Source organism: Cimex lectularius, unplaced genomic scaffold (genome assembly GCF_000648675.2).
Source record: "Cimex lectularius strain Harlan isolate CLEC.00 unplaced genomic scaffold, Clec_2.1 scaffold286, whole genome shotgun sequence".
Classification (NCBI taxonomy): domain Eukaryota; kingdom Metazoa; phylum Arthropoda; class Insecta; order Hemiptera; family Cimicidae; genus Cimex; species Cimex lectularius.
The window spans coordinates 270,957-295,569 of record NW_019392975.1 but is presented as its reverse complement, the minus strand read 5'-3'; the positions used below and the strand labels follow the sequence as shown (position 1 = coordinate 295,569).

The following is a 24,613-nucleotide window of genomic DNA, read 5'->3' as shown; positions in this document are numbered from 1 at the left end:
ATGACATTCTATCCACATCAAACGAACGAATACTCAGACCTCATTTAGTTGTATTTAAGATAACCAGAAGATCAAGAGTCCTTTTAGTCATCAATTAATTATTCTAAATAGAATTATTCAAACTGCACATGTAAAAGTTTATAAATCAGTTAAATTGTAAGAGAAGTAAAAATTGCAGTAGTCTTGGAAGTTTTATAATCGTGCATCCAACGTCACATTTCAAGGTTGGCGTGGTGAGTGCTTGGCCGACAAAGCAAAAAAAAATCTGGTTGAAATACTACTGATGGTGTTTCATCTATCACCAGAGTAGGTACGATATAACGGGTGCTCACAATTACCGCATTTCCATATTTTGTAGAAATCTGATCGAATGGTTGAATTTCGCACATGAATCCTACTTTCCATCAGTTGTCCAATGTTGTTTAAACAATTAGCTAATTGAAAAGAGACATTTTGTTTTACTTTCTAGTTGTGGCGATGTTCTAAAAAATTTGGGTGATTTCGATGGCAGCCATCTGCAGAATGAATAAGATACCTAAGATTAGTATCTGAGATCTAGTAGCAATAGCCGAATACATTAATACTCCAACTCATAATTAACATTTCCCCAAGTAGGTGAAAATCTAAAAACTGGTTAAAACACCTACTTTTTCGAACATTTTACAAACGTTACATATTTCTTGAGTTTTATACAGTTTTTGTACATTTTTGCAACACGTATTTATTTTATAAATTATACCTTTTATCTAAGTAGAGATGAAAAAAGTTAGTGATACGAGCGGGGTTTGAACATAAGTCCGTTGGCTCAATACGCCGCTACCTAACCACTCACAAAGTCCAATTTAGAAATCAATCATCTACATCGAAAAAGCCAACAAAATTGTTTTCGATTTTTTTTTGTTTTTTGCGTTTTTCTCGAAAACTACGTGTACTACGAGCCTAATTCCTTTTCCAATCGAATCAGCAAGTCGATCTACATCGAAAAAGTTAATAAAAATTTTTTCGATATTTTTTTTTGGTTTTTTGTGTTTTGCTCGAAAACTACGTGTGCTACGAGCCTAATTCCTTTTCCAATCGAATCAGCTGGTCGATCTACATCGAAAAATTCAATAAATTTTTTAAAAAGATTTTATTGTTTTTTTCGAAACCTACGTGTCCTACGTGGCTAATTCCGTTTCCAATCGACTCAGCAGCCGATTTACTTCGAAAAAGTCAATAAAAACTTTTTCGATTTTTTGCGTTTTTCTCGAAAACTACATGTCCAAAGACCCTAATTCCGTTTTCAATAGAATCAGCAGGTCGATCTACATGGATAAAGTTAATGAAAAAAATTTCGTTTTTTTTTTTTTTTTTGCGTTTTTCTCGAAAACTACGTGTCCTACGAGCCTAATTCCTTTTCCAATCGAATCAGCAGGTCGATCAACGTCGAAAAATTCAATTAAAATTTTTACGTTTAAATTCACTAATTTCGTGGTCCGCTTGACCAATTAATTACGGTTTTTAGTTGAGATAAAAAAGTCAGTGTCACGAGCGGGATTCGAACCCACGATCTTCGGCTTGATACGCCGCTGCTCTACCACTTGAGCTATCGTCACCTCGATCCACTCGGACACCAACTTCCCATCTCACCGCACCTTTTGAATTTTCCCTCCTTTTTGCCATTTTTCAAATGTCGTGTAATCGGGTTGGATTCTCGACCATTGACTTTTTTACTGGTTACAATCCTTAACTCGCACACTCTCGACTCAACCGAGAGTTCAAATTCGTAAAAAAACATGAGGAGTTGCCATTTGCTTATTCAAATCTATCTGCTGTTGATGGCTGAATCAATGTAAGTAACATGGGATGGGAAGAAATATGAAGTAACTATCCAAGGACGACTGACCAGGAATTTTTTTTCCATTGGTCTCATGCTGCTTACAGAAGAGCCACCTGCAAATGGACTACAGCCCTGCCCAAATTCTGACACAACATGGAAAATTGGCGAAATATCCCTTTTGTTTCATTATTAACCCCGACCCCGTTTGTTCTTGTGTTCAGGCATCTCTTCAACCTGTGGATCACCTTCTCCTGGAGTTTGATGGAGTGAATGCTGCCAGTATTGTAAGAAATCGTGAGATGCGGTCTGGTGTGATATGTGTTAATTAACGACATACATAAAGCCACAATACATTTCAAAAGAAACATTTTAAACATAGAAATCACCCATTATTTTATACATACCAGACCGCATCTCACGATTTCTGAATTATCATTGACTAACGGTCACTAAAGAAGGTCCGAAGTATTCATGTGTCGCATCTATTAGTACATTTAAGTTGTTTTCTAAAGTCCAGTACATTAGGCAAAACGAACTTACATAACGGTGGGAATTGAACCTATAACCACGGGGTCTACAAGCCAAGTCTCACGCTAACAACTCGGCTACCATGGCCCCTGTCTTGGCTTGTCAGCATCACTGGTGGGTTTGCATTATTTTTTACCACTCCCCCCTCCAAGAAGTTCATTGCTCGCTCAGTAAAGTGAGTTAATTTTTTGATCCGCTCGCAAGCCCAGCACTACAAGCTTTCTATAAAAACAAAAATCGCACGTACATCACTGAAGATGGCAAGAAGATCAAATCTGACAGTTGCAGTTGATTTACTTCCTAGTATTTTTATTGCATACTTAGCAACAGAAATGACTGATGAATAATTTTTTTTTTTAAATTTTATTGTCAGGGATTAAAGAAAACGACTTAACTTTGGAAAATATTTATTTTTTATGTCCAGTCAAACATCTTAATGCCTAACCCATCACATACCAAGAGAAGATCACAAATACTTAAACATTTTGGAACATATAAACTAGATAAAGATTTTTTTTATACCCAAGTAGTGTGCAATATTGCACATAATTATTTATTTATATATTTATATATATTCCATTTTATTTTAAACACATTCTATTTACAGTAATCTGAAATAAAATGTTATTAAGGGTTATGCTATAATAGATTTTTAATTAACCATACTGTCTTAGTTGAACGTGCAGTAAGGCACAAGGATTTGTTTTTAATGAAATCCCAGTAATAAATAATAAATTTTTCACTTTTTTTTTGTTTACTAAAGATTTTACAACTGTTTTAGGACTAGCTAAATATATGAAGCACCGCTAAGCCAATTAAAATGATAATTTAGCAGCAATTCATTTTATTTTAAATACATACATCTCTTTTGGAGAAATTTTGTTTAAATTTATTAAATTTCATTTGTATACTTAGTAGCAAATAGTTATATATTACAATGTATATTTCATTTAAATTTCTACATAAATTGAATTCTTATTGTACCATAACCAAACTTTTATATTATACATTATAGATAAAATTGTGTTAAAGTTAATCAAATTTATTCAAATAAAAAAGAGAAATCAATCTTAGAGATTCAGTCAGGTACACAACACTATAAATCAACAATAATTGTATAAAACATGTTTTTTTTTCTTTTTCACTTTTTTTTCCTCCCCCGTTTTAGTTAAGATGGAAACCTTTTTCCCTCGTTGCTGTGAGAAGTCTTTCTTTAAGTATTTCTTCGGTCGGGTAGTCGGGCAATTTCAAATAATGGACACAAGTGTTGACAGACGGATAGCTGCCCTCTCCGGCATCGACCTTTCTCACGATCGTGAGCCTGGGCTGTAAATTGCCCAAACCTCCTGGAGGCAGGGACGAACAGCCGGTTGTGAACTGGAGGAAAGCCTTTCTCTCTTCTCCACTCATGCTCAGCAAAACGTTGACAAATCTCAAGAATCCAGCACTGAAAAATAAAAATTTAGTTAAAATATATAAATTATTCTTTTTTTAAGGTCTTGATTGAGGAAAAATCTAGTGTCACGAGCGTGATTTGAACCCATGATCTTTGGCTGGGCTTTTCATCTCAACCAAGACCTAATATAAAAAGAATAATTAATTGAAATAATTAGTCAATTAGACCACTAAACATAAATGGATTAAATAAATAAATTATATTGAAATAATACATAATAAATAAACCTTTCTCTGGTGTAACCAAGTTTAGGCTCGGTGTAATTAAGTAAGTCCTCTCTTGTCCATTGTGGGTTCTGATCACCGCATAACATCAACCGAACTTCTTGCGGCGTAAAAGACCTCAATTTTTCAATTGGGAAGACACGCGAGAAACCATCTTTGAAAGCTTCCATCTGTCTTGCGATACCACGCTCTAAGCAGAATTCTGTAGTGAGTTCAACGTACTCTTCGATGTTTTCCATTGTAACCTGAGCGGAATACGAAAATATTTTTTTATCAATTTACAACTTCCTGATAAGCAGAAACGCCACCAACTTGGGTCGATCGTAAAGTACTGATATAATTTTTGTAAAGCTTACCTCTATGTCTGATCCATTTGGTGTTAGATCGGCAGCGACATAACCGAAAACGTTTGAAGACGGGAGGTATGTGAAAGTGATTGCGAGATCTTCTAAGCGGACCGGCTGTCCAGCAGCCGAACAGGATATATACGAAAGATTTTGTATTTGGTGAGCCTTTGCCTCGGCGCTTAATGTGTTGTCCATGGCGATACGATTCTTCCGGGCTGCTAATTCTCTCATTTCAAACAAGAATCTCCCTTTAACAGGGTCGATTTCACGTAAATCGTCCAACGACAACATTCCACTCAACCTGAAATTCATACGTTGTATATTATTTATTTTTGAATAAAACAAGATGCGTGTTTACCATGGTTTTGGCTTGGGTGGGCTAATCTTTGGCGGATCGAATTCAAGTTCTTTCTCGCTCAAGTCCGAGATTATAGACGAGAGCATAAGGTCGTCGTCGCCGCTTTTGGTTCTCGTCAGGCCGTTCAGTCTTGAATAAGAAATTTTACTGGAGTTTAAATTTGTGTGAAAATGCACTTTTGTGTTTTCAAAACAAATCAAAATGTGAGCGGAAAATGAAAAGATACGTACTTGTCGGCGAGCGAATGCATCCTGTCTCCCTGGCAGAGAAGCTTGAGAAATTGGTGCGAAAGAGGCAGATCTACTAAGCGATTGTCTTGAAGCACTTTCGCCAAAAACACGCCCAGGAACCAAAAGTGTTTCTCAGCCCTCTCACATTGAGGTGAATCCTGAAAGGACACAAACATTATTTTCACAGGGTCGTTATAACACTGATTTATTAAGACTCCAAAGTTGTGGCAAAAATGACGATTGAAAAAAATTTGTGTTACAAAAAATATAAAAACGGTCACATCGAAACACAATTTTCACAGTAACGTCACTAATGCAATATTAAAGATCTGCGACCCCAATTTAAATTTATACGCAGAGTGTTTAGTGTATGGTTTCAGAAGAACAACCATAACAAATGTGTTAATATCAATAATTCATTATGGCACTGATTTGTTAAGATCACCCAGAGATACAGAAAAACTTTTGATTAAAACAAATTTGTAAAATTTTTCCAAAACTTCAAATCGAATAACGAACTTCAAGTAATATTGACAAAGCGATAGAAAGACCTGGGACAGCGATTCAATACAGAAAATATCTCCAACACCCTACAACAATCTTCGAAACGCAGGTTTTCTAGATGTTCATCATCATGAGACACAGAAAACATTTCGATCTCTTTGTCACCATCAAAAAGGTTTTTATCTTCAAAATATTGTAAAAAATTTCGAAATCGTCAAATCGAACAACAGACTTCAAGTAATGTTGACAAAGTGATAGAAAGGACTGCAAAATCTATTTCATTCTGAAAATATCTCTGACACCCTACAACAATCTTCGAAACGCAGGTTTTCAGGGAAGATGTGCTCCATTCTGAAATGATGCCCGAACATGGGGAGGGTTTAGTATGTCATTTCAGAACAACAGCCGTAACAAATGTGGTAAAATTAAACACTTTCGTTATCGCTCTGATTTGTAAAGACTCTCCTGAGACACAGAAACAATTTTGAGTAAAGAAAATGTTTTTTCTTCAAAAATTGTAAAAAATTTCCAAAACATCAAATCGAACAACAGACTTCAAGTAATGTTGACAAAGCAATAGAAAGACCTGGGAGAGCGATTTCATTCCGAAAATACCTCTGACACCCTACAACAAGCTTCGAAAATCAGGTTTTCTGGAAGATGTGCTCCATTCTGAAATTACGCCCGTAAATGAGGAGGGTTTAGCACGTCATTTCAGAACAACACCCATAACAAATGTGATAAAATAAACATTTTTGTTATCGCACTGATTTGTAAAGACTCTCCTGAGACACAGAAAAAAATTTTGTTTAAAAATTAAAAAAAAAAAACTAAATTGAAAAAAGTTGAATATTAACTGGAAAAGTAAAAATTAAAATGGAAAAAGTTGAATAATAAATGGAAAGGTCAAAATTAAAATGGACTAAGTTGAACAATAAATGAAAACGTTTAATATTAGCTGGAAAAGTCAAATTAAAATGAAAAAATTGAATAATAAAATGGAAAAGGCAAAATTAAAATGGAAAAAGTTGGAAAAATCTAAATTAAAATGGATACAGTGGAACAATAATTGGAAAAGGCAAAATTAAAATGCAAAAATTCAATAATAATTGGAAACATCAAAACTAAATTGGAAAAAGTTGAATATTAATTGGAAAAGTAAAAATTAAAATGGAAAAAGTTGAATAATAAATGGGAAAACCAAAATTAAAATGGAAAAAGTTGAATAATAAACAAAAAAGTTTAATATTAACTGGAAAAGTCAAATTAAAATTTAAAAAATTTAATAATAAATGGAAAAGGCAAAATTAAAATGGGAAGTTGGAAAAATCTAAATTAAAAAGGATACAGTGGAACAATAATTGGAAAAGTCAAAATTAAAATTTGAAAAAGTTTAATAATATGAATTTAAAAAAATTTATATTTGCAAAAAGTAAAACTTCTATAGCACTGGTCCTTAAAAAAAAACCCGACCTCCTGGTTTTTGCATGAAAAAATGGTCAACTTAGAAAATGCATATTTTCTCATATTTTAAGTCACAGATCTGCGCTAGGTATAATTTTTTACAAAGTTTTAACTGAATAAGATGGCTTTTTTTAAATGTTTTCCTAGCTTTAGTCATTCATCAGTAAATTTAACAATAGTTATTCAGATATCGTGAGATGCGGTCTGGTGTGATGTAGGTTTCAGAAAAACATTTTCTTTATCGTGCCAACGTTTCGATCTTTGAGATCATCTTCAGGGCCAAATTTAACAATTCCACTTTTAACGAAAATTTCAAATTGGCGCTAGGAAATTGTCCTTGAGCGGCACCCTTTAGCAATCAATAGGAAATTTTAACTATCTCCACTCTGAAATGTCACCTGAACATGGGGAGGGTTTAGTGCATTGTTTCAGAACAAAAGCCGTAACAAATGTGATAATATGAACACTTTTGTTATCACACTGATTTGTAAAGACTCTCCTGAGACACAGAAAAAATTTTGATTTAAAAAATGTTTTTTCTTCAAAAAATTGTAAAATTTGCCAAAAGGTCAAATCTAGCAACGGACTTCAAGTAATGTCGACAAAGCAATAGAAAGACCTGGGACAGCGATTTCATTCTAAAACTTCTCCGACACCCTAAAACAAGCTTCGAAAAGCAGGTTTCTTCAAATGTGATAATATCAACACTTATGTTATCACACTGATTTGTAAAACCTCTCCTGAGACACAGAAAAAATTTTGATTAAAGAAAATGTTTTGTCTTAAAAAAATTGTAACAAATTTCCAAATCTTTAAGTTAGTTAGTTCAAAGTAGTGTTGACATAGTGACTGTTCGGGTTTGAATAAGTTCATTCATTTTATTATTTTTTACGGTCATTTTTAATTATTTAATAAATCATAGTAGTTCGTTTTAATTTAAAAATGTCAAAAGATGGAAAAGCGGCCAGAACGCTATAAGAACGCTGTGTTTATGAACTGTTAATGCTCGGGCTGTAAACATGGGTCCGAACTGTGAATGTGCAAGCGATTGGGCACGGGATTGAGTTAGTTGTGATCCAGCGTCCTTTTAAGATTTACACACGTCCGCTCGCACGCATCTTCTTGATTAATCCGGAAAGACTTTAGAGTTTATTTTGCCTTGTTTTATTTTTTTATTTTTATTTTTATTTATTTATTTTTTGATCAGAAAGTAACTGAAAGAGTTTGTTTTGTTTTATTATAATTTTAACTGAGAAGTAATATTGTTTATTAATTATTTTGTACACAAATCTTTTTTTTTCTTAATACACACTTTATTTGTAAACCAACGCAAACAATTTTTTTTGTTTTTGTAATTCATTAACAAAGGACATTCTGAATCTATAGTTCCAGCAACCGCCGGGGAAAGGTTTACCGCCCAAATTTCTTACAAAAAAATTGGAACCGGTCACCCAAACCCCAACAGTGACACTAAGGCCTGTGACATTTATTTGACGCCAAAAATAACCCCCTTAAACAAGTTTCGAGAATATTATTTGCAAAAAAAATGATAAGAAATGACCAAACTACTTGATCAATTGTTACACTTACTTGAGGTAAAGGTGCGGGGAAAAGTCCATTATGCCTTCTAACATAATATCCAGCTGGTTTTATTCCTTCTCCAATATCAATCTGCAGAGAAGATGTTGGTATTTCATCTTCGCATAACCATATGCCAAGATCTTTCCTCTGCAATTCGGCTGCGACTAAAGCATAGAATTCCAGCGTAGGGCCGAGGCCGGTTCCTTCTTCACCTTGGAACTCGACTTCGAGTATTGACTTCCTCGACGCATGAACCGACAGAACCTGGTGGGCCCAGGCAAGAAGGTTGCCTTCTCTCGGCACCTTGACCCTTTCGTGTTTAAGCCTTCCGACGCGGTATTCATGCGGGTCGTCTCGCCTCGGGCTCAGGCCGGGCGTCCTCTGCCTCTCGATGTTGACATCCCTCTGGCTCTGAAGCCACACGATGGATCTCGAAGGGCCGAAAGCGGTGCACGTGAAATATAAGTGTCGGGTCTCGAAGGGGAACAAGAAAGGAAACTCCTGCGACAGATGTTCACACCAGCAAGGCAAAGCTCCGGCACTCAGAACGAGCGGATCTTGCAACTGCTGTAGAAGTTTATTGGTTAGCTTCTTACTATGCATATCCTCCCTTGTCATGTTCATTGCTCTCTCTTCGTTGTCATCTTAAAATATAATATCATTAATTACAACAAACTTTTCACAAAATATCAAATGAAGTACTTTCTTATGTGTACAAAGAAAAAAGAAAATTGCCACATTGCTCAATTAAAAAACTAGGTTTGAGTACAACCCATGAATACCAAATTGTCATGAATTTCGTCTTCATAACGGTTTACCATAATATATGAGTGTTTCAGGAAAAAACCTACCATGGAAATGAAATTCTTCTTTGTGGTGAGTTAGAACATAAAGATGTTTAAGTAAATCAAGGACTTGATCGACTGTGCAAGATGACGAAGTGTGAGTCGGAGTCGGCGTCGGAGTTGAAGGTGAGCACGGGCTGAGCCAACTCCTCCGTTTTGAAAGAGGTACAACTGGAGTGTTATCACCGCCTTCTTTCTCACTAATATAATCCTCTCTTACTTCACGATAAACAATACTATAACAGAAAATAAAATATAATTTTTGCATATTATGTTTTAAAAAAACCACTTACGTGTAAGTCGGTTCCCAAACTCTTCGCATTTTATCCTGCCTTGTGCCAAGATCAGTTTGCTGAATGAGTGCCTGGACTGCACGGAAAATAGTCCATTCAGGATTAGTCAGCTCAACTTCAACATCTTGTACCTTTAAAAAAAAAGTATTTTTTTAAAATAATAAGATGAAAATGAAAAATTACCAACTTACGCCTGGAATATTCGGTCCTCGAATGAAAAGCTGTATCTTGGGCTGGTGTGTTGTCTCGATTATCGGCGATGATTGGGACTGCTCCGTTCCGGGAGGCGAGATCTCGAGGTCGGTCGTTTGGTTGACGTTCACTCTGCCTGGACGGGGATCAAATGCTGGTATGAGTGCTGAGAAATGACCTTTGAGGACGTATTCATCGTCCCAGGACCTTCTCTTGCTGCTGTTCATCGATATGTTTCTCCCATCGTATCCTTCCTCCTCCTATTGGTAAGACAAAAAGTCAACAACTTTCTTACACTGCTTCAAAACCCAAAACCATTGTTCTGGAATATAGTGTGAATAGTGTTTTTTCCCCATCTAAAAAAAGGAACTTCACATAATGTGAACCATGCAATTTTAAACTTGGCGGTAAAGAAAGATCACTGACTTTTTTATTTATTTACTTACGATATGAAGAATATCATAAATATTATATAATTTCTTGGTGGTGGTCTATTGTAACAATATTCAATTTCAACCTTTTGAAAATATTTAAACCGATTCCAAATTCGTTTAAACTTTAATAGAAAAAGTAAAAAAATAAATGGAAAAGTTGAAATCAAAATGGAAAAAGTCAAAATTAAAATGGAAAAATTGAATAATAATTGGAAACATCAAAAGTAAATTGGAAAAAGTTTAATATTAATTGGAAAAGTAAAAATTAAAATGGAAAAAGTTGAATAATAAATGGAAAGGTCAAAATTAAAATGGACAAAGTTGAACAATAAATGAAAAAGTTTAATATTAGCTAGAAAAGTCAAATTAAAACGAAAAAATTTAATAATACATGGAAAAGGCAACATTAAAATGGAAAAAATTGGAAAAACCTAAATTAAAATGGATACAGTGGAACAATAATTGGAAAAGTCAAAATTAAAATTGGAAAAAGTTTAATAATGAATTGAAAAAAATTTATATTTGCAAAAAGTAAAAATTCTATAGCACTGGTCCATAAAAAAAAGAACTCGTACAGAAGGGGGATGGGGCCCCAACATTTGCCCAAAAATCGAAAACGGTTGAGAAATCGGCCAAAATGGAAGGTGACCAATTGAAAGCTTATTAAAATCTATAGGGTGCCGCTCCACGATGATTTCTTGGTTTCAGAGCTCAATTTTTGTAAAAAGTGCAAATATTAACATGTTCTGAATTTTTGAGTTTCCCGTGACTGAAAGCATTTAAACTAACCACCTTGTTGAGCGTAGCAGATCAGGATGATCAGAAATTTGGCATTTTGGGCAAATCACACTAGATATTTCTATAAAACCCTTTGAAAAGTCAATAATCTTTTTAAAAAAGGAAAGCAAAGCCATCTACCAAATTGTCCCATTAGTGTAATTGCAAAATAAGAGGAAAGGTGTAAGCACTGTGCATAATATGCATGTTTAGATAGCACAAATGTAACAAGGAAGTTCTTTACATATGGCGATTAATATATCAAACGTTATTTTAATTACTTACAAAAATTTCTGGAGCTGATTTAAAAAGTGGTTAACGTGTACTGATTTTTTTGAAAATTTTGGTCTGTAGCAAACGTTCCTTTTTATTTTCAACACCGAATTGGCGTTATCTACCGTTTGGCTAAATAACGCTAATCGTCAAAACACGCTTCAGACCTTAAGTGTTTGAGAGTAAAATGGTGTTACCATGAATGTTAACAAGTTGGTGCTGACCATAACCTCTCCGTAGTCCTCGTCGTCCTCGTTCTCGTCATCGTCGTTCTCCTCCTCATCGGGGATGTCGTCGTCGTCAAGCTCGGCTAACAAAGTCGGAGCCCGGCAGCTTTCCAAGAAGTCCTGGACCAAAAACTGGTGAGTAGATGCTAACGGTAATTTTTCAAAAAATTTTACCTCGAGGCTGACTTGCTCGCTGTCGCTCGATGTAGACGTAAGGCTCATTGTGAGGGCTTGACACTGTGGCCCCCCAGGTCCAGCATTCCCTCCGGTAGTTAACGAAGGATAACTCTGTGCTGTACTTAACAAGCCACCTGGGAAAAATAACACTTATACTTTAGCTATAAATATAAAATAATAACTAGCTTTTACAATTAAACGCTTACTTAAAAAAAATATATATATAAGAAACCAGTAGGTTTTTTTTTGTGTGCTTTTTATGAAAATATATCGTGTTGCTTATGTGTTCTATTAGTACATGCTGACATTTTATGCATGCTTCATGCTAGCATAAAAGCCACACTTTACCGTTTATCTGTTTATTCAATTAATTTCATTTAATTTTAAACGCCCCGCCCACCAAACGGGGAGGAAAAAGGACAAAATAAGCGATTCTACAATAGTAAAAGTAACCCTCGAAAATCACTCGTGTATGTGGACTGTATAGGACACATACATTTTATAACTTTTAGGCATTTTTTACTTACCAGATAATGTAGAAAAAAAATATACAGCACATTATAATAGAAGTATAGACAGTTAATTTAATGAAACTAAATATTTTGAATTAAACAGTGTGGTGAGCAACAATGAGGCCGTCACTTTGAAATTAAATTATCATTATAATAACCAAAGTTAAAATAAGACCTAGAAAATATTACTCAAAACAAAGAAATCTTGAAAAAAATTAATATTAGTTTATTTTTCCTATTGCCCCTCGTGAGCAATTGGACAATTTTTTCTTCAAAAAGAACAGTTTATTTTTATAAAAATGAAACAATAAAATTGAGAAGTATTGCAGTTTTACTTTAAACACAAAGAAGTAGTTTATAAAAAATATAATTTGACCCTCAGCTCATAGGATGTGCGATCAGGGGTTTGATTCCTATCGTCGCCCTGATTTTTTTTTCACCCACCCTTCCTTAAAAAAAACGCTTACTGCATCTTATCACTTCTCCTCGGCCTAATAATAAATTTTTAAAAATCATAATTTAACCTTTTATATCTTTAAAGAATAAAACGCTAACTTTTGATTTGTTGAGATTATAATTGTTCGTGGGCTTACCTGGAAAGTTGGATGACAGGGCCAGACGGACAAGGCTTGAAACAGAGCTAGGCCCCCTTGGAAAAAAGCTGGCAACTGGGTTTGAATTTGAATTAGAGTTAACTGCATTATTTGCCGTCGAGTTGCCAACGTTCGGCTTCCTTCTTGCCATCGAAGTGAACGTTTCGAGCAAACCTGTTCCAAGGCCTGAGAAAGACAAAGAGGATCATCTCGTTCAGTAATCGTTCAACACTCAAAACTACTCTAATCCTATATTAAAATTGTTTTTACACAACTATCATGCTTATTGACGTTTCTTTATACATACAAAAACAATAAGGATAGTAAATTATAAAAAAAACTAAAATTTATAAAGGTCAAACACATTGGTTTAAAGCAAATATAAAACAAGTCAGCTTAAATTATAGTTACCTTGCTCAAGAGGAGCAGAATTTGCTGTACAGGTAAGATTGGGAACAGATATACTCATTGGATTTGCCTTATCTTTGCTTTCACATTTATCTTTCTTACAAGTCACTATAAAATAAACCATAAATTACAAATAAAAGGGAAATGTTTAAGAAAAAAAATCATTTCAAGTTTGGGTTTAAATCAAAACATAAACAAAAAATTTAAAATAAAAAAACAATTTTCATTCTATGTTTTGTATCCTCCGCAACACTCAATAAAAAACAGAGAAACATAAAAAAAATTAAGCAGTGAAATTTCAAAACAAAACCACAATAAAAATCTATAAAATTAAAAAGAATCGTAAATCAGTAAAGGGCTAGAAATGAAAAAATTAAACAATAAAATCTACAATAAACTTGCTCCCCAAACACTTTGAGAAATATGCAAGCGTGAATTGAACTCACTTTCTGAGAATGGCTGTTTGATCTTATAACGAGTGTTTTTATCATCCTTATGTTCCATCAGATCATTGCCACTTGAAACATTTATTTTAACTGATTGCTGCAGAGCATTAGAGACTATTCCTAGAATAAAAGGATTTATTCACACAACTTTCTTGTTAGAAAGCTAGCAAAGATCTACATCAATCTCTACTCGTCTCTCAAAATTTTACCAAACTTCAAACAATGCGTTAGTCAAAATAAAAGAAAAGAGTTATTGGAGGACAAAACATATTGACCAAAATTAAAATGCAAAACCCGTTATTGTCGTAGGCGGAAACAAAAACCTCATGCTTTATGTTTTACAGTTTCTTTTCTTTTCTCTTTTTGGTGGGTGTGTTGTGAAAAGTGATTACACTTTTGGCTTTTGTAACCTACAGGTTTCTATAGTTTTGTTTGGTTTTGTTTTTTATTTTCTTCAGCTTTGATCCTAAAAGAAAACGCGTGATATATTACCTGCGGCTGAAGTGCCGACGAGCAAAGACGCTGGAAGTAAGTCCCCAGAAAGGAAGTTATTGGTGTTATTTCTGAGAATATCCGACCCCTTTTCGGTATTGTCTTCACAGCAACCGGTCAACTGAAATATAAACAAATGTAAACATGAGACCTTTTTTTTTAACGAGGGTGTTTCAACTATGAGGTTATATGAACCCTGGGGTGCCAGTGTTTGAAAAAAAGCCCATTAGTAAAGTTGCAGGTTCAAATGCAGGGCTGCTGACTCGAACCCAGGACCTTTACCTTACAGGGATGAGCACTGTGTCAATGCCTAAAGGCCCGTTTACACGCTTATGCAATTTGCGCCAATTGACTTGTGCAAGCACGACTAAGTTTGGCTTGAATAAAATCTGTCCTTCTAGAAAAATTGCATGAAGTTGGTGCAGTTCTTTCCAGTCTAATGCCTGCACATTGGTGACAGTTGTAATCAAGGAACAGCAGATTTGTTATCAGCTGTTTGTCTATAATAATTATTATAGATTGTGGTTGTTATTGGTTATTTCTGACGCCCTATATATTACGCAGGGTGGGCGACCAAGACCTGAGGGGTTAAATGCCTGGGTAGATTCGTACTCCATCCCTAAAAAGTCTGGGGTCAGCTCATGTGTCCTGCATAAATCTCTTGGACTTGTTCACAAACCCCAAGATTTTGGACCATTTTATCTCAGGGAGTGATTTGGTGATGTCCCCTCCTTCAAAGATTTCAAATCTAGACCTAGCATACCTATCACACTCTGTGAGGTAGTGCCTTGCCATTTCTTCTTTTATTTTGCAAAAATGGCAAAAGGGATCTGGTAGAATACCCATTACGGAGAGGTGTCTTCTCAGTGGGCAATGGCCCGTGTCATTTGGTATCAGCCTCTTAATTCCCTTCCTTGACATAGAGAATAGCCATTTTGATTCTGCTGGTTTGATCACCTTAATGAACTTTCTGACGCCCTGCTTTGTTTTTTTGTTGAAATGGTGGAAAAAGAGAATGAGTTTCTCTGAGAATTTACAGTTATATAAAATTGTAAGGTTGCAAAATTAATTAATGCATAAATTTTGCTTGTTTCGTATACAAACAACCCTGGTGGGGACCGTCTTCCCTGAGGAGTGGTAAGAAAAACGGGGAAAGGTGGCTGGAGACACTGGAGTCAACAACGGTGAGCCTATTCCTTATTTTTGTTAATTCCTAGATCCACGTTCTTTCTGGGAGCCCGCTCCTTGTTCAATTAAGTGTATTTGCAAATAGTATTTGTATTGAGTTGATTTATCTAAGTTGAAATTGTGTTGTTTTTCCGTAGAGGAAATTTTTATTTTTTTTTAACTGACTTTTTTTTGTTTCTTCCACGGCATTTATTGTAAATATAGCTTGTTTTATCTGATTTCATAAGGCCACATTATATTTTGTACTTTACGTGTGTTGTTTGATGTTTCTTTTCCCGGTTCTTGTTTCCTTTTGGAAAATCTCAGAATTGTTTGGTCGAGGACTCAGAGACCTGTAATAATTGTCGACATTTGATGTGTTGTATTTTTCTTGCCACAGATTTCTACAAAACTTTTTCAAAAAGTTTTTCCCGTCATCTTTAGGAATTTTAATGTCAAAGATTGGACCTGATGTTGCAGCCTCCTTTGCAAGTGCATTTCATTTTGCCATAAGCCTGCATGCCCTTTCACCCAACACATTGCCACCATTTTTCCCATGATTTTTGTCTCTAGCATTTTCCTACAGATTTGGGCAAAAATATAGTTTCTGCATTTATATTCTGGGGTAATGTTATTTAACCTTTTTACAATGCTTTGACATTCTGTGAGAATACAAAATTTAGAATCGCCCAATTTTTGTATGTAATCGAGAGCGCTATCTATCGCAATTAGTTCTGCTGTATAAACAGACATTGAAGTTGGAAGCGAATTTTGTTCCTTGTATTGATGTTTAGGGTCAAAAAGGGCATAACCTGTTTTGCCATCTATGGAAGAGTCGTCAGTAAATATGTACAAATATTCTGGATATATCTTGTTAATGCCGGCTAGGAATTCTTTTTGAGCAATATGAGGATCGAGCTGGGAATAATCTTTAAAAAATGTTGTGTCAAAATTGTTAATTAGTACCTTGTACTCCATCTGATACATGGGGTCCAAAGGGCTTTTAAAAAGGGAGGAGATGTAAGGAATCGACTGGAGGAAGGCTGACTCCAGGGTGGGGGATTTCTTTTTTGGTAAAAGGCTGAGGTTAGAACTTTTTCAGTGAGTGCAACTATTTTATTAAATATAGGACTTTCCTGACAAAATGTTTGATAAGGAAGTTGAACGCTATTTTAAGCGTCTCATTTCCAGAGGGGGCTCACAGGCTTCGGCTTCTAACGCAATTATGGGGGTGCTTGGTAGACCTCCAAGAATTTGCCTTATACATGCATTCTGAAGTTCCGAAGTTATCAATTTTCTTTAACAGCGATTGGGAAGCTGCTCCATAAAAAATAGCCCCATAGTCGAATACGGATCTGGCATGGAATCTGATGCCAATGAAGTACTTCATGACTTTTCAACCTTCATTTTTCATTTCGTTTCAACTTTTTAAACTTCTGTTTGAATGTTTGAACAGCCCATTTAGTTGCAAGTTTGCTTGCACAAATCAACTTGTGCAAATTGCATGAGCGTGTAAACGGGCTTTAAACCGTTGCAGCCACCGACACCCCAAAATCATTTAATTGCTATATTTTGTTGAAAAAAAATAAATAAATAAATAAATAAACAGAGAGCAACTTACCTTGTTGATTTTAGCAGGTTGTATGTATCCTTTGCAAAATAAAGGAAGTGAGGATGTGTTATTGTGATGGTGGTTTGTTTTGGCAACACACGGTTCAACATTAAGCCCTGATTTTTCTCCCGCCTTCTTCCCCATATTGTTGCCAGCTTCATTTTCTGCGCATAAATTTAAAATTCACGATTAAATACATCAGAACCAAAATCCCAATGTTATATAACTTTTTACCGTGTATCGGAAGGGACTCGACGATAGTTGCGAGATCGGAAGTGACCAATTCGCCTGTAGCGCCGAGTGCGCTTGCCCTCGCCATCGACATTACGCTCTCGGTCAGAGCAGCAGCAGCTTGCTGAATCGGTACAATAACATTATTGAACGCTGAAAAATCAAATAGAAAAACCAAAACTCACTTTTGCGGCAAGATTATCGGCGGACGTTGCCTGATCAGTACTGGCTACAGACATTTTCCCTTGTGCGTCAGCGTTATCGGCAAGGCTTGGAGTTGAGCTAGATTTACTCAAAACAGCTCCATCCGAGTTCGCTCTAGATTTGTCTATAAATAAATCAAATTTATTATTTTACAACAATTCATTTTTCACTCATATTGTAATAAAAAAAATAAAAAAATACTTTAAAAAAATCATAAATGACAATTGATTTGTTAAATTAATATTTTTATGAAATATTTACTTGAAGGAGAAGTGGGTTTGGTTCCTGAAGTATCTGGTTCGCTTGCAAGCTTTAGGTCAAATTTACCCTCAGCGCCCATCCGATAAGAATTAGAGCCACCGTTGTCCCAAGCAACATCTATCCAACCTACATCAAAATTTATTAATTTTTTTTCTTTTAAAGGGCATTTTTTATAAATAAATTTACCATTGTGAAGTTCCCCTGTGACGGTGCCTTGTCCAGGAGGATTGCCATCCTGATCCCTCCATTTCCAGTCGATCCCGCGGCAAACTCTCGCTCCGATGACCATCTGCTTGAGCACCTGAGTCCTCATGATTCTCCTTTGCTTTCTCAAGCTTGCTTCGGCTTCTTTGGCCACTTTACCTTTTAAAATCAAACAATCAATTCGAGATTTAAAAAAAAAATATTTTATTGATTGTCAAATACTAACCGAGATCGTCGCAGACTCCGACGACGGCGCCATAAATTTCAAAGCCGGACAGTGAGAGATAGTGGGTTTGACCTGAGGCGTTCTTTCCGGCTTGTTGGATCCTGACATGACGGATCGGCTCGTCGTTGTTTCCTTCTAATGGCCAGCTGGCACAGCTTCCAGGATCGTTCAAAGACGTGTCATCAACGTGGGTGTACAAAGTAGTCCAATTTATACCGTCTTTTGAACCCTAAGAGGAGTTTTCATATAACCTTGTTCAACACTAAGTTAATATAAAGTTATTTACCTGGAAAAGCCAGTTTCTTAAAGCGGATCTTCCGTATCCCCTGGCGTGTCTGAGGGTGTAGCAGGAAGGAACAACCCATACACCAAGATCTATGCTAAACCATGCTCTTTTATCATCATTGGTGTGGCAATTAAGAGCAGACATGTCCCTGCTTAGAATATCTTCTAGGCGGCCGTACGGAAGGTTCCTTCCGTCTGAGGAAGTCACAACGACCAATCCATATTGAGCTGGATTGACCCATTCAGCAGTCCTATAAAAACAAAACAAAAAGTCAAACAAATTAAAAAAAAAAAAAAATAAATAAATCATACTTTGCGTTTGTTCCAATCCAGTAAATAATGCCGTTTTCATCAAAGTCGTGTTGGTGTCGGAACATGAGTCGAACGAACGGCTCTTCGAGTGCGCGTACGAAAGCGAAAGTCGACCTGTCATAGTCGTACCATTGTTTCGCAACCATTTTCAGCAGGTAGTTCTCTAACTGGGCTACAGTAGCCAACGGCTCCATTTTTAAGCTTCGGCCTGTTCTGTCTATCAGGCTACTTTCGCCGGTAAATTTTTCTAACCTAAATCTTAATCTTCTAGTTAAAATCTGAAAAGGAAAAAAATAATAGCCAAATGAAAATAGCCCGTCGAAAGTTAAAAATGTTTAAACGATCGTCGGAAAAATTATTATAATAACCTGCAAGCCAAAACAAGTTCCAGGAGATTCGTATTGATAAATGGGCAGTTTTTCTATAGATTCTAATACAGCCACAAGTTTATGAACAAGAATCACAGCCGCTCTTTGGTTTCCTCCATCGTGCCCTTTTTGCTATAAAATACAAAAAAAAATTAAACTTTTATCAATAACATAAATTTTTTAAAAATAAATATTTAAAAAATACCTTGAACAAATTTACAGTGTACTTGTAATTAGTAAATAGTGATAATAGTGCCTGCACTAAACCACTGCTTTGTACTTCATAGGCGGACACCTGCTGTTCCAATACTTCACTTAAATTAGTTATTGCTTCAGCCAGGCTAGCATCTCTGTTTGCTCCAGTTGACCACATCTAAAACAAACCTCGTTATTAATGTGTTTATAAAAATTATTTAAAAAAAACAAACCTGTTTTTCAACAGCTCTCTCCAGTTGAGCAACTATAGCACCAAGTTTAGCTACAACGCTCCTCGGTTGAGCTTGGGCAGCCCTAAAGTATTTATCGTAAATTTCCTGAGATTGTGTTTTCACCTGAAAAGTAATAGTTGATTATTGAATAGCTGTTATATATTAGTTTTTTTGTGGGTTTTTTTTAAAAATGACAATACTTTATGTCTTAACGCTTCCATTTTCGATCTGAGCCGTTTGCCTCGTTTTCCTGTCCACCCTGCTGCAAATTCCGCTCCGAGAACGGTCTCAGCCGTAAATGAATGTTTTGTGCCGCGATTTGACTCAAAAACGAAACCGGCAAGGTCTTCGCGCAAGATCGTAGCTTGCTGAAAATTTAAACGTCGTGTAAAAACTCGATGATTAAACCAAAACCTAATATTTAGCCTAGCTGAGTAATATAAAATTACCTGTTGCCCGTCTGAATTATGAATATGCAGTTCGCACTCCTTACGAGACGATAAAGCCCAATTTCCTACAACGATACGGGTGGACCCTGGGCGTGAAAGGATTGGTGTGCTATGTGCATTAGGTTTCACTTGCGATCTAGCTCGCTGTAGTTTTTCTAGAAACTCCCCTCTATTCTCTGTACATACAGGCATACTCCCTAAATCCCAATGTTAAGCAGCACAAGGAAAAAAATTTTCGTTTCAAAACAAATACAAAATAAACAAATTTAGATTTGTTTTGTTGAAATTTTAAGCATGGGTTAGTCGGTAGTATAGAAAAAAAAGAAAACAGCAATCCACAATTTTCAGGCAATGGGATACGATTTCAATCATCACACACATTGCACACCCATCTAATTAATAAAAATAAAATAATAAAAACCCTTAATGAATAATTTATTCAAAATACTCAAAAAAATTAGTTTTATCAAGTTGAAACAATTAAATCATTATACTAATTATAAAACTTAAATGACAGTTGATACTTAAAGCTATACTGAATAAAATTAAGGTGACGGATAAAAGTGGATTTTGAATCTTTTTAAACTACAACCCAAAATTAGATTAGTAAATAAAAACTTGCTTCATTTTATTTTTATAATATTTTTTTACTAGGCAGGAAAATAAATTTTGGAATAAGTATAAAATTTCTAAATGATTTGTTTACGCCCTGATTTATTACATAAAACAAAGCAAGAGTTTTGAGACCACAATAAAAATTACTTTATACTATTGATATGATTTCCAAATTCATAAATTAAACATTAAATGTTAAAGAGACTTCAATACAAAGTAAAGTACTAAATATATTTTAGTTAATTGTTTTAAATATTATGTCCTTACAATTTTTATAAAAATAGAAGCTCGCAGAAATATATAAAATTAAAGAAAATTTGGCTGAACTAAGTATTAAGGTGAGTCACTGGCCGATTTCAAATTGTCATTTCATGTTGATTTTTTTTATGATTAATGAATACCAACGTGCAAAAGAAGCGATCTCTATTTCACCGTGAAATTCTACGAGGTGATATTAAAAATCACCCATCGACTCCCAAACACAAGTTTGTAAAAATCAGGCAAGAAACACTTCTTAGACAGGTTGGAAAAAGTGAAAAGGGAATGCAGGCAAATTCCATGTGAGTTGGGCTAAAAATTGCTTGAAAATGTGTCTGCTCATACTTAAAAAACACCCATCAATTAAGAACCTGTAGATCGTTCTGACCTTTCTTTTCTCACCCACACTTTTTAAGAAAATTTGATCAGGGCTGGTCAAGGTACTGCAAGCCAATCCAGTTATTAGCGTAAGTAGAAATAGTTAAAATAATTTAAAAATAGTCACGAGGTCATGACAGCTCAAGTGATAGAGCAGCGGCGTATCTAGCCGAAGGTTGTGGGTTCGAATCCTGCTCATGACCCTGACTTTTTTATCTCAACTAAAAACCTTAATTAATTGAAATATATTAATTGGTCAAGCGGACCACGAAACTAGTGAATTTAAAATAGTTGTAAGGAGGATCTAATCTAGAAGTCTAGGAATGCAATAGACGAGTAATCTAGGAAGGTTGTCACGGACATAGTTCATCCAGCTGAGACACTATAAATTTGGGGCCACATGAACCTCATAGGCGAACTTTGCTGGATGTCCATCGACTAACCAGGAGGTTGCGAAACGGAAACTCTTGACATGGTCAAACCTTGCATGAAGGAAGTTGACCACCTGGGCAACAGTTTTTGCTTTTCCTTTCCTCTTCTGCTCTGGTTGTGAAATTGATATAAAAGAGGATGATTTGGAAAGCAAAGTCAGTTAACTCGAGGATGCATTAAAATCAAGTTCCATCCCAGTCCGGTCAAAGACTCAGTTAAAAGCAGTAAGCTGTCACAATCCATCTGACACTCAACAAGAGGACAGCCAACAAGAGCCAAGACAAGTTGAATAGTCGATTGTCGAGGACCCAGGAAGCTACAAGAAGATGCTGGAAGATGCTAAATGGTAAAGAAGCTGGTTTTGGTCAGCGCCATTTAGAGTAAGTGAATAGAGTTATCCTAGAGTTGTGGCTGACTTGCCAAACACAAAAAGTAATTAAGCACAGCAGTAAGGTGCTTAGCAGTAAGTGCATAGAGCATCGGTGCCCATTTAGTAAACGCAAAGCAAAATCATTGTAAAAACAAGATTATGCTCTAAAGCTGGGTTTCCTCTGATGAAAATCACCTGCACAACTATCTCACGAAACTTTGCACTGTGAATAGCCAGCCGGGACTGCGAAATTTTAGGCACGCCAAGCCGATTGGCAATCTGTCCTTTAGTGCGCATCAAATTGTTTTGTGTTGTTTGTTTCTCTCCGTGTAAACGCACTTGCCTCGAGTATGATAATGTACCAAGACTGCATTCGACTTATCCGAATGTATCACAGCTACTGATTTTTGTGGGATGCTAAAGATAAAATTCATCGTAACAAGAATAAGAGAGAGGTGCATGGAAGGAAATGAGCATCAAAATAGTACAACAAAAAGTATCGCCATAATAGAAAACGCTGTTGGCAGGAGTTGATGTACTTATAAACGACATGCTTGTCCCGTGCAAACTGATGGCTCACCTCATGGAAATGGTTAACCCGAGGTGGCATTTCGCGAGTGATTTTTTTTGCACATTGGAAACTTAGCTTTAGGATTTTTTTATAGGAGTTTAAGCCTTAAGGTCAAAACTGAGCTCTATTTAGAACTGGAACTCAAGTCTAACAAAATTTGGGCAAATAAGAGAAAAGTTTTGTTTCAAAAAAAACTTTCTGGGTTCGATGGAATCAAGTTCCATCTCCCCGCCACAATGGTCCTGACCTTGCTCTTCAGACCACCTTTTTTGAGCACTTCCTTTAGGAAATAATATTTTTTACAATAAAATATATAAAATGTCAAGTAGTTTTTAAATTAAAATTTATGAAATGGTGCCTGGAAATTGACTGTTTTTTGCAATTGATTATTGAGTATGATGGGGTTTATTTTTATGATTGAAAGAATGAACTTTTTGAAACACTTTTGCTTTTCCTCACCCAATAAATAATATAAGCACAAATTTCTTGAAAACCTATTAAAAGAACTAAGATAAATTTGTTTAAATAGAAAAATAGATAAAACTAACTTTTTAAAGTACAATGGAAGAAACAAAAATTGGATGGTATTAAATGAAAAAAATGAATAACTAGTAAATGGTAGTTAATGACACGTCTCTTAACATATTATACGGGATAAGCTGTGGCTTACCTTCAGTAGTAAGTGACTCGCTGTTCCTGGTTTTCCCTAACAGGGGCAAACAATGAACATTAGTCACGCAAGTCAATCATGATCAACTACTTGATGAGAATTTAGGACATGCCGGAGGGAGTTTTCATGAAATTAAACGATGGTAGGGGGTGGTTAAGCTAGTTTTAGGGTCAATTTGACAGTAACAAAGAAAAAATGGTAATATTAAACTTGTAATAAAATCAAATTAGTTTCTATTAAATAAATAAAAAATCTATAAAACTGTGAAAAAAAGTCAATACACTTTGTCCTTGTCATTTTTATAAATTTACAGTTAGAAGTAAAAAAGAAAAATGGAAATCAAAACCTGTTATAATGAAGTTAAAGGAAGTAATGCCAAAACAGATTATACATATTAAAAGAAAAAAAAATTGGAAAAAAATGTGTCTCATTAAAACTTTTGTTCAGTAATATTTTATGTTTTTACCGGTAGAATCGGTGCCACCTTCAGGGCTGCCAGACGAATACATGGTGGCCAGCTTTCCGTCCAGGATGAACCTGAACCAACCGTTGGAGCCGTTGGAGAGCTCCAAAGCAGCTGCATCGGACCAAATGTAAAGGCAATCTCTACCCCTACATATACACCAATCCTTCCAGTGGTATGCTTTCCCCGGCAACACCTCTTTAGCATCATCACTACCAGTATTATTATCACTCTCCTGGATAGATCAGCATTTCAAAGCGCACATAAGTGAATTGGACTTTTGCCATCTCTTTTTTGAGGGGTTGATTTTTTTTTTGTTAAATTTATAATAGATAATTGTAAACAGGAAACAACTTACGTTTTCTTGAGGCTTGCTCTGCAGTTCAGGAGTCGACGAGGTAACGGATGCAAGTTGGGCCACTTTGCAGAATACGCCGAGCCTTGCAAAATGATCTAGGAATATATCACGAGCCTTTGTCATCAAATCTTCGATTATTTGCAATACGACTAAATGGCCATCTTCATCATCCTTGGGAGAAAGAAAACAAAAATTGTATAAAAATCTTGATTAACGAACAACAATCAACATCCAAAAAAGGGAGTTAAAATGTTAACAAATTATAAAAGCATGGCATTAGTTGAAAATATCAGTAATAAATGAATTTCATTATCTATCTAGTATAGGGTTCTAACTTGAGAATTCTTACATTTATTTTTTTATTTTGTATTTATTTATTTATTTATTTTTTGTGTACATAGTGCTTTCGAAACTTTGACCAGATTCTTCTTCAGCAACATATTAATACACTAATGAAATATTGAATAACAGCTCAATTCTCTATTATGCTTCAAATTTTCTGCTATGAAAACTTTGAGTAACTGGAAAAAAATCTGGGCTTCTTTATAATAAAATGATTTTTCAGCCTAAA

At 35.3% G+C, this 24,613-nt stretch overlaps 1 protein-coding gene across 16 annotated transcripts in view; it reads right to left on the bottom strand.

Annotated features, from left to right (window-relative positions):
* Positions 1 to 2,737: 2,737 nt before the first annotated feature.
* LOC106665466 (E3 ubiquitin-protein ligase HECTD1) overlaps positions 2,738 to 24,613 on the bottom strand; it is a 108,633-nt gene continuing 86,757 nt past the window's right edge. Inside the window, exons 13-43 of one of the 16 annotated variants that reach the window (XM_014391880.2) lie at positions 24,043 to 24,213; positions 23,688 to 23,919; positions 23,222 to 23,257; positions 19,928 to 20,124; positions 19,679 to 19,846; positions 19,479 to 19,601; positions 19,256 to 19,423; positions 19,051 to 19,182; positions 18,683 to 18,960; positions 18,372 to 18,621; positions 18,086 to 18,314; positions 17,842 to 18,018; positions 17,656 to 17,781; positions 17,376 to 17,518; positions 17,194 to 17,314; positions 16,969 to 17,123; positions 14,181 to 14,301; positions 13,689 to 13,808; positions 13,246 to 13,350; positions 12,835 to 13,020; positions 11,727 to 11,863; positions 11,523 to 11,684; positions 9,841 to 10,101; positions 9,650 to 9,780; positions 9,363 to 9,592; positions 8,521 to 9,155; positions 4,963 to 5,120; positions 4,733 to 4,879; positions 4,384 to 4,675; positions 4,031 to 4,272; positions 2,738 to 3,794 (exon numbers count right to left, since the gene is read on the bottom strand). In XM_014391880.2, coding sequence (XP_014247366.1) covers positions 3,512 to 3,794; positions 4,031 to 4,272; positions 4,384 to 4,675; positions 4,733 to 4,879; positions 4,963 to 5,120; positions 8,521 to 9,155; positions 9,363 to 9,592; positions 9,650 to 9,780; positions 9,841 to 10,101; positions 11,523 to 11,684; positions 11,727 to 11,863; positions 12,835 to 13,020; positions 13,246 to 13,350; positions 13,689 to 13,808; positions 14,181 to 14,301; positions 16,969 to 17,123; positions 17,194 to 17,314; positions 17,376 to 17,518; positions 17,656 to 17,781; positions 17,842 to 18,018; positions 18,086 to 18,314; positions 18,372 to 18,621; positions 18,683 to 18,960; positions 19,051 to 19,182; positions 19,256 to 19,423; positions 19,479 to 19,601; positions 19,679 to 19,846; positions 19,928 to 20,124; positions 23,222 to 23,257; positions 23,688 to 23,919; positions 24,043 to 24,213 — 5,916 coding nt within the window. In that variant the 3' untranslated portion in view covers positions 2,738 to 3,511. The remainder of the gene's footprint in view (positions 3,795 to 4,030; positions 4,273 to 4,383; positions 4,676 to 4,732; positions 4,880 to 4,962; positions 5,121 to 8,520; positions 9,156 to 9,362; positions 9,593 to 9,649; positions 9,781 to 9,840; positions 10,102 to 11,522; positions 11,685 to 11,726; positions 11,864 to 12,834; positions 13,021 to 13,245; positions 13,351 to 13,688; positions 13,809 to 14,180; positions 14,302 to 16,968; positions 17,124 to 17,193; positions 17,315 to 17,375; positions 17,519 to 17,655; positions 17,782 to 17,841; positions 18,019 to 18,085; positions 18,315 to 18,371; positions 18,622 to 18,682; positions 18,961 to 19,050; positions 19,183 to 19,255; positions 19,424 to 19,478; positions 19,602 to 19,678; positions 19,847 to 19,927; positions 20,125 to 23,221; positions 23,258 to 23,687; positions 23,920 to 24,042; positions 24,214 to 24,613) is intronic. The other 15 variants (XM_014391886.2, XM_014391888.2, XM_014391885.2 and 12 more) reach the window with 15 other exon arrangements.